Source organism: Cetorhinus maximus, chromosome 8, assembly GCF_964194155.1.
Source record: "Cetorhinus maximus chromosome 8, sCetMax3.hap1.1, whole genome shotgun sequence".
NCBI lineage: Eukaryota > Metazoa > Chordata > Chondrichthyes > Lamniformes > Cetorhinidae > Cetorhinus > Cetorhinus maximus.
In genome coordinates this window covers 14,544,582-14,558,931 of record NC_135886.1, presented here as the reverse complement: position 1 = coordinate 14,558,931, position 14,350 = coordinate 14,544,582, and the positions used below count along the sequence as shown (strand labels likewise).

Genomic DNA, 14,350 nt, shown 5'->3' with positions numbered 1-14,350 from the left:
CCCTGGGAATGTTTGATGAGGTCCTTGCGTGGAGGAAATGGAGAAAGTGTTAAATCGTCATCATTTACATGTCCTTCTTTTGATGATTACCCTCAAATAGTTAGAGAAATGTTGCCATGTTTCGAATCGCTGCACTAGTCTTATACTTGCTGAGTGTTTTGTGGACATTGCATTTCAGATAGTGATCAGTGCTGTTCACAAGCTGTTGAGGATCACAAAATCTCTGATGAAATGTCAGGACTTTATCCTGCGAGGGACGTACTGGATACTGTGAGTATCTGTGAAAGGTGAAATGCTACTTTGCTGAAATGGTCTCCTTGCTAGGGCATGATTGCTCTTTTTGCATAGCGCAGTGTTATCATTACCAGCCTGATATGAATTACTTCCCACTTCACAGCAGGGATTGAATTTCAGAAGAGGTATGCAGCCCATTGTACACAGCCCCAGAATTGCTGCAAGCCCTATTTTGGAGTTTTCTTTCTGATTCTGTGTCTTGGAATGGTTTACTACACTTGAGGTGCTATCTAAATGCCCAGTGAGGGGATCTACTACAGCAGTTTGTGTTTATATAGCACCTTTAATACAGTAAACCATTAAGGAGCTTTGACACAAAGCTACGTTAGGAAATATTGGGACAGATGACCAAAGGTTAAAGGCCAAAGAAATAGATTTTATGGGACAACTTAAAGGAGGAGAGAGAGGCAGAGAGGTTTAGGGCGGGAATTCCAGCGCTTAGGGTCTAGGCAGCTGAAGACACAACCGCTAATAGTGGAGTGTTTAAAATTGTGGGATGCGCACAAGGCCAGAAATAGAAGCGTTCAGGTATCTGACTGTTGTAGATTGGAGAAGATTACAGGGAGGGATCTAAGGCATGGAGGGATTTGAAAACAAGGATGGGACTTTAAAATTGAGGTGTTACTTAACTAGTAACCAGTATAGAGTTGTAGAGTTATACAGCACAGAAACAGGCCCTTCAGTCTATCGTGTCTCTGCTGGTCATCAAGCACCTATCTATTCTAATCCCATTTTCTTGGCATGTAGTCCTGTATGCTATGGCGTTTCAAGTGCTCATCTAAATACTTAAATGTTGTGAGGGTTCCTGCCTCTATCACCCCCTCAGACAGTGTGTTCCAGATTCCAACCACCCTCTGGGTGAAAATACTTTTCCTCAAATACCCTCTAAACCTCCTGCCCCTTACCTGAAATCTATGCCCCCTGGATACTTACACCTCTGGTAAGGGGAAAAGTTTCTTCCTATCTACACTAACTATGCCCCTCATAATTTTGTATGCCTCTATCAGATCCCCCCTCAGCCTTCTCTGCTCTAAGGAAAACCTAGCCTATCCAGTCTCTCTTTATAGGTGAAATGCTCCAGCCCAGGCAACATCCTGGTTAATCTCCTCTGCACCCTCTCCAGTGCAATTACATCCTTCCTATAGTGTGGCGACCAGAACTGCACAGAGTACTCCTAGCTAGCGTTTTATGCAACTCCAACATAACTTCCCTGCTCTTATATTCTAGGCCTCAGCTAATAAAGGCAAGTATCCCATATGCCTTCTTAACCACCTTATCTACCTGTGCTGCTGCCTTCAGGGATCTATGGACATGTGCACCAAGGTCCTTCTGATCCTCTGTACTTCCCAGGGCCCCACCATTCATGTGTATTCCTTTGCTGTGTTAGTCCTCCTAAAATGCATCACCTCACACTTCTCAGGATTAAAGTCCGTTTGCCACTGCTCTGCCCACCTTACCAGCCCATCTATATTTCCCTGTAATCTAAGGCTTTTCTCCTCACTATTTACGACACCACCAATTTTCGTGTCATCTGCGAACTTACTGATCATACCTCCTATATTCACGTCTAAATCATTAATGTTAATCACAAACTGCAAGGGTCCCGGCTCCGATCCCTGTGGTACACCACTTGTCACAGGCTTCCAATCGTAAAAACAGCCTTTGACCATAACCCTCTGCCTCCTGCCACTAAGCCAGTTTTGGTCCCATGCGGGACCTTGTCAAAAGCATGGGAGAATGGTCAGTGAGCACAAGGGTGATAGGTGCACAGGACTTGATGTTTCCCGGAATACACGCAGCAGAGTTTCGGATGAGCTCAAGTTTATAGGGGGTGAAATAGCCAACTCTTTCCAACTAGTTTTGTTGCCTTTTAATAACCCACATATGCTCCGACAAGGGTTCTGCTACACTGCCCGGGTCTGTTGTACTGAGCAGTCGGATCAGAGAGGGCCTGAGTTTGATATTCAATCTGTGCTGTGTTCGCTGCTTTTGGCTGGATACGTGATTGGCACGGTGCCCCTTGCTTAGAGAGATTGAAAATCAGCCAGGGCCTCTGCCCTCGATTGTGAAGCAGTGATCTCTGCCTCCAGAATTTTTACTGTGGGGGTGAAGTGGTGAAAAGAAGGTTAGATTTGATTGTGATACCTCCCTATGTTTAGATAGTCTGCTGTCGGACACCATGTACGCACACACTTGTTTGGATCAAATATATCGTGCTCCAGTTGGACTGTACTTGAATATTTAGTGCAGTTCTGGTTGCTAAGAAACAGGGGGGACATTTGAATACAGGAGGCAGAGCAGAGAAAGAATGCAAATCCCAGTATCATGGTCTTGGAAAAGACTCAAGAAATTTGGAGTCTTCAGCCTGGAGATGAGGCTTCTGAGAGGGGATTCCATGGTGGAGTAAAAGAACTGAGTGTAGAAAAAGTTAACACAGAATATTGCTTTAAATCAAACTTTGGGAGTCAGACTAGGGAATACTGATTCAAACTATTAAATAGTCATTTTAGGACTGGTAAAAAGGAATTCCTTCTTCAGACAAAGAATTACCAGAGTGTGGAATGAACTCCTCAGTATAGGAGGGGTAAAACTGAAACAACTGGATGTTACAATGAGGGGAATGTAGGATCTGTCTGAATGGGTGAGTTAAGACGGACTGAATGACATTCCTCATCTATGACTATCTTATGATTCATACATGAGCAATTTGGGTCTTCAGCTCTTTATTAAAGTCTATTTGAAAATTTATAAACTTTGGTAACTAAAACTGGGACTCTGGCCAATTGGCTTTTTAATCCTTTGTTGGGATGACTGGCAGATTATTGATTTACAGATTGATGACAAATTGGTGGATTTAGTAATAGACTGATTAATAGACTGATTGACAGATCAATGTTTATTTTTTCTCAGTATGATTTTGAAGGAAGAATGTAGTAAGATGCTTCAGCAGTTTAGAACTTTGAAGCTGAAGCTGAGTTTCTGTCAGAACGCCATGATGAAAATTCAAACGCTGTGAGTATTAATGATAGTTTCATTCCCTACCTGGAGTTACTAGGTGATAAAAGACCAGGGTTTATCCAGTATTCCTTCTACCATCCTGATAGTCACATGATACAATGATAATGGAGTTATTTTGTAAATTCACTTTCAGGATGTGGGTGTCCCTGGCTAGGCCAGCATTTATTGCCCATTCCTAATTGCCATCAGGAAGGTGGTGGTGAGCTGCCTTCTTGAACTGCTGTAGTCCCTGTGGTGTAGGCACACCATTGATCAATCACAGTGATCAATCTTTATCAATGAGTCTCCAACAGAACTAGACATGAGGTGAGGAAAACCCCCCCCAGTGTGGGGAGAGCTTTGGGAACCATGGACCCAAGGTTACCTGTTCCTCCTGAACACGTTACATTCAGTCCACATCATGTCTCAAATGATTCACACACTGGACCCCAAATTGGTCTTGTCTTCTGTTCGCATACAAGACAGAAAAAACTTTAAGAGAGATTTTCCACCTTGGGCGCAATCAATGATTGGGGCACAAATTCAAGCGTTCATTTAACCTCGGGTTCCTGCCCGAACCCATTTGCATATCTCCGAACGCAAAACCAGCCATGATCCAGCGCAATGGGACAGCGTTTTAGAACTTTAAAAAATGTTGCTTTAAGAAGTATTCCTTGATATATTTAAGTGATAAATTTTATTAAATACAGCTGAAAATGGGTTTATCACAGAAAAAATAAGAATTTTAATTGGAGAGTGTCGTCTGCCACCTGTGAGCAACCTGGCTTTAACTCGTTTAAAATGACCTTAAAGATGCAGAATCATTTGGTAGTCATAATGAGCTAATGTATTTGGTTTCTTAGTAAATAAAAAATAATTTATATCCGTAAGCTTTTAAAAGATAAGCGTCCTCGCACCTGGAAAAGAAACAAAAACTTAATTTGGTGAGGCAGTTTGAAGTTCCACAGAGACAATTAGCGGAGACTTGCCGTGGTGATTAAGTTGATCTGGGGGGCGTGGCATTTATGTGGGTGGTGCCAGCTTCCGGCACAATGTTATCTAAACCATCATACATGTTGGCGAAAACCCAAGTTTAAATGCTGGATGTAAACTGTGCTTAAAATTCCACGATCTTTTGCGCTGGCTTTGCCAATTTTAGGCTGTATTGCAGCCAGAAAGTGAGAACTCCTGAACTCCTGTACTTAACGCCCATCTACCTCAGCCACTGGGGGAAGTAGTGGATTTGATCCAGCTGTTGTAAGATGCATGTCGACATCTGGGAGCGTTCTGTCCAGCTCCATGCAGACTCCCTTAGAGAATTGGCACAGAAAAATCTGTGTTCCTGGCAGCCTGGACCTGGCTGTAACTAACCGATATTGACTGTAATGTATTTCTATTGGTAAGTTGCATTTTAAACGCGGGCTTGATAGCTGGCCAATCACCTAAGCCCCTCAGCAGCCGTTTTGTTCCATTCTATCAACCCCACGCCCTCTGATTGCCACTGGAATCCACTAAAACTATTTAAGTTAATCTAACTCACCAAGATCTGCCCAGTGACCTTCCGATGTGGGTGGAGGGGTTTGGTGTGCGGGGTTTGTGCACACACATGTGTCCTGCCCTCCAATGTCCAACGTCCCACCAACACTCCCTGCCTAGGTTCGCATCTGTATCTTGCTCCATTGGTCAGTGAAGTCTGCCAGCAATGTCACAGCAGCATCCCAGCAATAGTCGGCGCTCTTAGGCGAGGAATGGAGAAAATAACTGTTGGGTGGCCCTACCTTCCGAGATGAGGGTTGGAGCTGATTTCATTCTGAAACAGCCTGGGACTCAGAGAGCAGCAGCCTCTGCGTATTGTGCCTGTTGCAGTTCAGCAATCAACCATTGCTTTTGGCTGAGATCCCAGCTGAGCTCAGCATCGCCATTGGCAGGTATTATGATTTAATGACTGTAGGTATTGTTAAAGAAGCAAAGAAAAAATGCATTTACCCAGCACGTTTCATGATCTCAGGATGTCCCAAAGAGCTTTAGCTAATTAATTACCTTTGGAGCGTAGTCACTGAAATGTAAGGCACTTGGAAGTCAATTCCTGCACAGTAAGATCCCACAGAAGCAATGAAATCATTAATTAGATCATCTGATTTTTAGCGATTTTGGTCGGGGGAACAATATTGACCAGGTCACCAGAACTCCCTTGCTCTTTACCACCACCTGAAAGGGTACATGCAGATTCAGTTTAATATTTTATCAAATAGACAAAATCTCTGACAGTGTAGCACTCCCTCAGTACTGACCCTCTAACAGTGCAGCACTCCCTTAGTACTGACCCTCTAACAATGCGGCACTCCCTCAGTACTGACCCTCTAACAGTGCAGCACTCCCTTAGTACTGACACTCTAACAATGCGGCACTCCCTCAGTACTGACCCCTCTAACAGTGCAGCACTCCCTTAGTACTGACCCTCTAACAGTGCGGCACATCCTCAGTACTGACCCTCTAACAATGCGGCACTCCCTCAGTACTGACCCTCTAACAGTGCAGCACTCCCTTAGTACTGACACTCTAACAATGCGGCACTCCCTCAGTACTGACCCCTCTAACAGTGCAGCACTCCCTTAGTACTGACACTCTAACAATGCGGCACTCCCTCAGTACTGACCCTCTAACAGTGCGGCACATCCTCAGTACTGACACTCTAACAATGCGGCACTCCCTCAGTACTGACCCTCTAACAGTGCGGCACTCCCTCAGTACTGACACTCTAACAATGCGGCACTCCCTCAGTACTGACCCTCTAACAGTGCAGCACTCCCTCAGTACTGACACTCTAACAGTACAGCACTCCCTTAGTACTGACCTTCTAACAATGCGGCACTCTCTCAGTACTGACCCTCTGACAGTGCAGCATGCCCTCAGGACCGACCCTCTAACAGTGCAGTGCTCCCTCAGTACTAAGATAAAAGCAAAATAATGTGGATGCTGGAAATCTGAAATAAAAACAGAAACTGCTGGAAAAACTCAGCAGGTCTGGCAGCATCTGTGGAGCGAGAAATAGAGTTAACGTTTCGAGTCCATATGATTCTTCTCAGAGCTAAAGAGAAGTAGAAATGTGATGGATTTTATACTGTTTAAGAGAGGATGAAGCAGGTGGAGCAAAATAAAGGGTCAGGAATAGGTGACAGCTAAGGAGAGATTGACAAAGATGTCATGGACACAAGACAAAGGGAGTGTTAATGGTAATGGTGAAGTGTAAAGAAGGTGCTGATAGTGGCATAGATGTCACCACCAAACACATCTTCCCCTTACCCCCACTGTCAGCATTCCATAGAGACCATTGCCTCCAGAACACCCTGGTGCACTCCTCGATCACCCCCAACACCTCATCCCCTTCCCATGACACCTTCCCATGCAATCACAGAAGGTGCAACACGTGCCCCTTTACCTCCTCCCTCCTCACCGTCCAAGGCTGCAAACACTCCTTTCAGGTGAAGCAGTGCTTCACTTGCACCTCCCTCAATTTGGTACTGCATTTGCTGCTCCCAATGCGGTCTCCTCTATATTGGAGAGACCAAACGCAGACTGGGTGACTGCCTTGTGGAACACCTTGGGTCTGTCCGCAAGCATGACCCAGACCTTCCTGTCGCTTGCCATTCCAACACACCACCCTGCTCTCATGTCCACATGTCTGACCTTGGCCTGCTGCAATGTTCCAGTGAAGCCCAACACAAACTGGAGGAACAGCACCTCATCTTCCGATTAGGCACATTACAGCCTTCTTAACATTGAGTTCAACAACTTCAGATCATGAATTCTCCTTAATCTTAACCCCCTTCCTTAATCCAATTTTTATTTATTTATTTCTATTTTAAAGTTATCTTTTATTTTATTCTTTTGACTATCTAACAAGATTGCCTGGCTAACAGGAAGCAGAGTAGGCATAAATGGGTCGTTTTCAGGTTAGCAAGATATAATGAGTGGTGTGCCACAGGGAACAGTGCTGGGACCTCAACTGTTTACAATTTATATAAATGACTTGGCTGAAGGGATGGTTGGGATGGTTGCCAAATTTGTTGATGACACAAAGATAGGTAGGAAAGTAAGTTGTGAAGAGGACATAAGGAGGCTACATACAGATATAGATAGGTTAAGTGAGTGGGAAAAGACTTGGCAAATGGGATATAATGTGGGGAAAATGTGAAATTATCCATTTTGGCAGGAAGAATAAAAGAGAAGCATATTATCTAAATTCTGAGAGACTGCAGAGTTCTGAGGTACAGAGGGACCTGGGTATCCAAGTGCATGAATCACAAAAGGCTATTATGCAAGTATAGCAAGTAATTAGGAAAGCTAATAGAATGTTAGAATTTCTTGCAAGGGGAATTGAATACAAAAATAAGGAAGCTGTGCTTCAGTTGTACAGGGCGCTAGTGAGACCACATTTTGAGTACTGTTTACAATATTGGTCACCTTATGTCAGGAAGGATGTAAATGCGTTGGAAGCAGTTCAGAGAAGGTTTATCAGACAAATGGGTGGGTTGTCTTATGAGGAAAGGTTGGACAGACTAGGCTTGTATCCGCTGGAGTTTAGAGGAGTAAGAGGCGACTTGATTGAAACATATAAGATCATGAGGAGTCTTGACAGGGTGGGTGTGGAGAGGATGTTTCCTCTTGTGGGAGAATATAGAACTAGGGATCACTGTTTAAAAAGAAGGGGTCACCCATTTAAAACAGAGATGCGGCAAATTTTTTTCACTCAGCGGGTGGTGAGTCTTTCGAATTCTCTTCCTGAAATGGTAGTGGAAGCAGAGTCTGAATATTTTTAAGGCAGAGGTGGGTAGATTCTTGGTAAACAAGAGGGTGATAGGTTATCGGTGGTGGGCGGGTTCCAAATTTCAGATTACTATCAGATCAGCTATGATCTTATTAAATGGCGGAGCAGGCTTGAGGGGCTGAATGACCTACTCCTGCTCCTTGTTCATATGTACCTTCTATCTTGCTTCACTTGCTCCACTCCCTCTTAAACAGTATAAAATCCATCACATTTCTACTTTTCTTTAGCTTTGAAGAAGAGTCATGTGGGCTCAAAATGTTAACTCTGTTTCTCTCTCCACAGATGTTGGCCTGACCTGCTGAGTTTTTCCAGAATTTTCTGTTTTTACTCTCTCAGTGCTGACCCTCCAACAGTGCAGCGCTCCCTCAGCACTGACCCACAGAAACGTAGAAAAGTTACAGCGCAGAAAGAGACCATTCAGTCCATCATGCCTGCACCAGCCAAAACCAATAGAATAAAGGAAACTAGCTGCTCATTTTTAATCCCATTTTCCAATGCCTGTTCTATGGCCTTGCAGGTTACAGCACTTCAGGTGCTGATCCTTTTTTTTTATTCATTCATGGGAGGTAGGCATCACTGGCTAGACCAGCATTTATTGCCCATCCCTATGTTTAAGAGTGAACCACATCGCTGTGGGTCTGGACTCACATGTAGGCCAGACCAAGTAAGGATGGCAAATTTCCCTCCCTAAAGGACATTAGCGAACAGATGGGTTTTTATGACAATGGTTTCATGGTCATCATTAGACTTTTAATTCCAGATTTGTTTTTTATTGAATTCAAATTCCACCATCTGCTGTAATGGGATTAGAACCTGGGTCCCCAGAGCATTACCTGGGTCACCAGTCCAGTGACAGTACCACTATGCCACCGCCTCCCCCAAGCTGAGCTGAGCATTTCAGCCTCGACCACCAATTCGGGCAGTGAATTCCAGACACCCACCACCCTCTGGGTGAAAAAGTTTTTCCTCATGTCCCCTCTAATCCTTCTACCAATCACTTTAAATCTATGCCCCCTGGCAATTGACCCCTTAGCGAGGGGGAACAGATCTTTCCTGTCTTTCCTATCTAGGCCCCTCATAATTTTGGACACCTCAATTAGGTCACCCCTCAGCTTCCTTTGTTCTAAGGAAAATAACGCCAGCCTATCCAATCTTTCCTCATAGCTGCAATTTTCAAGCCCTGGCAACATTCTTGTACTGACCCGCCAACAGAGCAGTGCTCCCTCAGTACTGACCCTCCGACAGCGCAGTGCTCCCTCAGCCCTGATCCTCTGACAGTGCGGCACTCCCTCAGTCCTGACCCTATAACAATGCGGTACTAATGTCCTTTAGGGAAGGAACTGTGCCGTCCTTACCTGGTCTTGTCTACATGTGACTCCAGACCCACAGCAATGTGCCCTCTGAACAAGGGCAATTCGGGATGGGTAATAAATGCTGGCCAGCGACGTTCACATTCCATGAACGCATAAATAAATAATAGAAACTCCTCAGCAATACACTGAGAGTGTCAGCTTAAGTTATGGACTGGAGTCTTTCTGGTGTTGAGCTGAATGCATAAGCTTCTGACTCGAAGGCGATCGTGCTACCCTCTGCGCCATGACTGACCCTGATACAAAATCAGAGCACTCATTGTTAAACCTTCCCTTATAGATATGAGCTGCTGCCTCAGACAAATCTGCCAGAAGTGGATAATCTTCACATGAAGCTGCAGTCGGTGAGTCGGTTGTTTGTATTTGGTGTTCGTAGGTGCTGTGCTGACAGACACCAGCGCACATTTTTTTCTGAGCCCAGCTGACCCCAGGTTCCAGTGATCATAGTAACAGATGAAGGCCCTATTCTTCTGGGCTGCGATTGGTTACAAAAAATTAAGCTCAACTGGTCAGAGATCTCTCAAGTGAGAACAGGAGGAATTCCTGAGCTGTTGAGGAAGTATGACAGCATACTTTGTGATGAATTGGGAAAGATAAAAGGCCTACAAGCAAAAATATATGTAGATTCGGAGGCAATACCCCGGTCCTTTAAGGCCAGACCTGTGCCTTATGCCCTAAAGGAGAAGGTGGATGCAGAATTGTGCCACTTAGAGAAGCTGGGCACCATTCAACCAGTCCAATTTTCAGAATGGGCAGCGCCCATAGTCCCTGTGATGAAACCTGATCAAACTATTCGCATCTGCGGAGACAAATTAACTGTGAACAAGGCTGCTAAATTAGATATATATCCTATCCCAAGGTTAGAAGATCTGTACGCTAAGCTAGCTGGAGGCAAATTCTACACCAAACTGGACATGAGCCATGCAAACCAACAGCTAGAGCTGGGCAGCACATCTAGAGGGTATGTAACCATCAACACGAACAAGGGCCTGTACTAATATATACACCTACCCTTTGGTGTATCATCTGCATGTGCAATCTTCCAAAGGACAATGGAAAGCCTATTGCAAGGACTTCCCCGAGATGTAGTACACCTGGATGACGTCTTGATCACAGTATCAATGGAAGTCAAACATTTGGCCAACCTAGAAGAAGTTTTAAGAAGATTTTTGGAAGCTGGTGTACAATTAAAGAAAGAGAAATGTATATTCAAAGCACCAGAAGCCACTTACTTGGGTCACTGGGTGGACGTCAAAGGGTTGCATCCAGAAGAGGAGAAAGTCAGGGCAATCGAAGAGGCGCCCTCTCCTTCCAGTGTCACTGAACTCAAGTCTTTTTTGAGCATGATAAATTATTATAGCCGCTTCTCGCCAAACTTGTCAACTGTGTTAGCGCCTTTACACTTACTATTGAAAAAGAACCATCGTTGGTCATGGAATTCACAACAAAAAGAAGCCTTTGTAAAAGTCAAGAAGCTATTACACTCATCAAGTCTACTAGTACATTATGACCCATCAAAAGAATTAATATTAACCTGTGATGCATCCCCTTATGGTGTGGGAACTGTATTGTCACACAGGATGGAAGATGGTTCCGAAAGGCCAATAGGCTATGTCTCCAGAAACCTCTCTCCAGCCGAGAAGGGTTATTCACTTGAAAAGGAAAATTTATCAGTAATGTGTGGAGCAAAGGAATTCCATCAATATCTGCATGGTTGACATTTCACCAGAGCGTCGGACCATAAACCATTAATGAGTTTATTTAGTGAGGATAAAGCCATTCGGCCAATAACCTCACCAAGAATTCAACATTGGTCTTTGATTTTATTGGCGTACAGGTATACCTTTATGCACCATCCTGGTGTGCATATTGCAAATGCGGATGCGCTCGGTCATCTCCCATTACCAGATAGCATTGTACATGCTCCAGTGCCACAAGATGTTGTGCTTGTGCTGAATTTCTTGAACTTTTCACCTGTCTGTGTGAAGCAAATAAGAAATTGGACAAACAGGGATCCAATTTTGTAGAAGTCCGAGACCTGGTATTGCAAGGATGGTTGAATTCACCAGTGTCTGAAGAGATGAGACCATTCCATGCCCATAAAACAAAGTTAAGTTGTCAAGATGGAATCTTGTTGTGGGGATCAAGAGTCATCGTCCCTTCGCAAGGAAGAGAGCCACTCTTGACAGAGCTTCACAGTGCACATCCAGGCATATTGAAGATGAAGATGCTTGCGTGAAGCTATGTCTGGTGGTCAGGCGTAGACAGTGACATTGAAAGAATGGTTAAGCACTGTCTCCAGTGTCAGCAACAGCAGCAGTTGTCTGTTTCAGCTCCACTGCATTTGTGGGAGTGGCCTGGTCGACCCTGGGTTAGATTACATATTGATTATGTAGGTCCATTGTTAGGTACCATGTTTTTATTGATCATCGATGTACATTCTAAGTGGATGGATGTGTATGAAGTTAGATCACCAGTATCATGTGCAACTATTGAAAATCTGAGCCAATGTTTTATTATACATGTTCTACCAGAAGCCATTGTTTTGGATAACGGTACTGTCTTCACTAGTACAGAGTTTCAAAGATTCATGAGTTTAAATGGAATTAAGCATATTAAAACGGCACCATATCATCCCTCATCCAATGGGTTAGCTGAAAGAGCAGTGTAAGCTTTCAAACCAGGAATGAAGAGGTTATCCGAAGGTATTTTAGTAATTTGACTGTCATGTTTTCTTCCCAATTATCATACGACTCCTCGTGCAGCTACGGGTTCAACACTGTCTGAATTACTGATGAAATGCCACCTTCTGTACAAGGTTAAGTCTGGTGTTTCCAAACTTAGAGGGGAAGATAGAGAAGAATCAGAGTAGTCAGAAATTTAATCATGATATTCATAGCAAAGCTTGAAGATTTACTGTGGGAGATACAGTTTTCATCTGGAATTTTGGAAATGGTCCTAGTTGGGTTCCTGGTACAATTATCTCTGAAACTGGAGCCCTGTCATTCCAAGTGGAAGTGGCAGACCGGATTGTTCGAAAACCTGTGGATCATCTAAGGAGTAGAGAGATGTTCCTACAACCACTTATCCCACCTATAATTGATATCGAACCTTTATTCCCTGAGGTGATAGAGCAACCTAGAATAGTCATACCCGATGTCTCTGTTGTATTATCAAATACTGAACTGCCACTTTCTAAGGATGTCCCTGATGCTGCAGTTCCTGATCATGTCGATCCAGTGGTAGAATCTCAAGTCATAGAGCTATGCCGCTCCAACCGTATTAGAAAACCACCTCGGAGACTTAATCTTTAATCACATGACCTGGAAATATATGTATATGTTGTGCATTAAAATATTCTGGGTAAATAGGAACCGTTTAAAAAAAAAACTAAAGGAGGAGGAAGTATAGTGAATTCCTACTGCTTTTAGGGATCACGTGATTGTACTGACGAATGAGCCCTAAGCGTGGGTAATCCTGGGGGCAGAGCTTTCTGGTCGTGGACCTGGTTCAAGCATGTAGCTTCTAAAGAGCTCTATAATAAAGTTATCTGTTTCATGTAAGGAACTTGTCCACATCAAGTTCATAACACCTGCCCTGGGAGCATTTGATGGGAGCAGTGTAGAGGGAGCTTTACTCTGTATCTAACCGTGTGCTGTACCTGCCTTAGGAGTATTTGATGAGGACAGTGTAGAGGGAGCTTTACTCTGTACCTAGCTCATACTGCACCTATCCTGGATGACTGTAATGTAATATTATGCTATGCAGCAGGGCCAATACATGAAATATCGTCATTTGGTAGCTGACTCATTCCTCAGGGCAATGCTTTGACTAATCAGGGTCAAGCTGCCTGGTTTAAATTTCAAACAATGTTTGGCAGTTAATTGTCAGTCACCATCACTGGTGCATTCTCCGTGGTAACGCCTCTACCCATCAGAGTCCACTTCCCAACCAATCAGCACTCTTCTCATGCAGTATAAATTGTTGTTTTCCCCTTATATTAGTATTCTTGCAAAGCCTCCTGATGAGTGCAAGACAAAAAGCATTTTTTTCAGCAATACATGAAAAATCAAGTGTAAGTTTAATTATTTTGTTTTGTAGGCCATGGAATTCTTGGTGACCAGCACCCACGGTGTTCAAAGCAGTCAGAAGCAACTGGACCTGATAAGAACCGAATGGTTGAAGAGCAGTGATGTGCATCATGAGGACAGCACGTGAGCATGGATCACGTGATTGTACTAATGAATGAGCCCTAAGCGCGGGTTACTTCAGGAACTGGAACCATAGACGATTATGGCACTGATGGAGGTCATTTGGCCCACTCGATCTCTGCTGGCTCTTTGCTAGAGCAATCCCAAACTAACCCCACTGCCTTACTCTTCCCCTGGTCCTGTATTAACCCTAAACTAATCCAAACTAATGCTACAAGGTGGAAGGTGAAGTATAATGTTGGGTAACGTGAGGTTATTCACTCTGGTCGTAAGAATAGAAAAGCAGAATATTTTTTAAAAGGCGTGAAAACTTGTAAGTGTTCAGAGAGACTTGGGTGTGCTTGCAGAAGGAACGCAAAATTTAGCATGGAGGTACAGCAAGCAATTGGTAAAGCAAATAGCATGCTAACCTTTATTGCAAGGGGATTGGAATCCAAGAGTAAAGACGTCCTACTACAATTATACGGGGCTTTGGTGAGACCCACATCTGGAATACTGTGTTCCATTTTGCTCTCCATATTTAAGGAAGGATATACTTGTTTTGGAGGTGGTACAGTGAAGGTTCACTAAATTGGTCCCTGGGATAAGAGGGTTGTTCTCTGATGAGAGGCTGAGTAAACTGGGTTTATATTCTCTGGTGTTTAGAAGAA

General features: G+C 43.9%; 1 protein-coding gene across 2 annotated transcripts in view; it reads left to right on the top strand.

The window, feature by feature from the left end:
- The window catches only part of ikbke (inhibitor of nuclear factor kappa B kinase subunit epsilon), a 55,049-nt gene that overhangs the window by 20,022 nt on the left and 20,677 nt on the right, over window positions 1-14,350 (top strand). For both annotated transcript variants that reach the window (XM_078546482.1, XM_078546483.1), the window contains exons 10-13: window positions 179-270; window positions 3,205-3,306; window positions 9,770-9,833; window positions 13,591-13,703. In XM_078546482.1, the coding sequence (XP_078402608.1) occupies window positions 179-270; window positions 3,205-3,306; window positions 9,770-9,833; window positions 13,591-13,703 (371 nt within the window). The remainder of the gene's footprint in view (window positions 1-178; window positions 271-3,204; window positions 3,307-9,769; window positions 9,834-13,590; window positions 13,704-14,350) is intronic.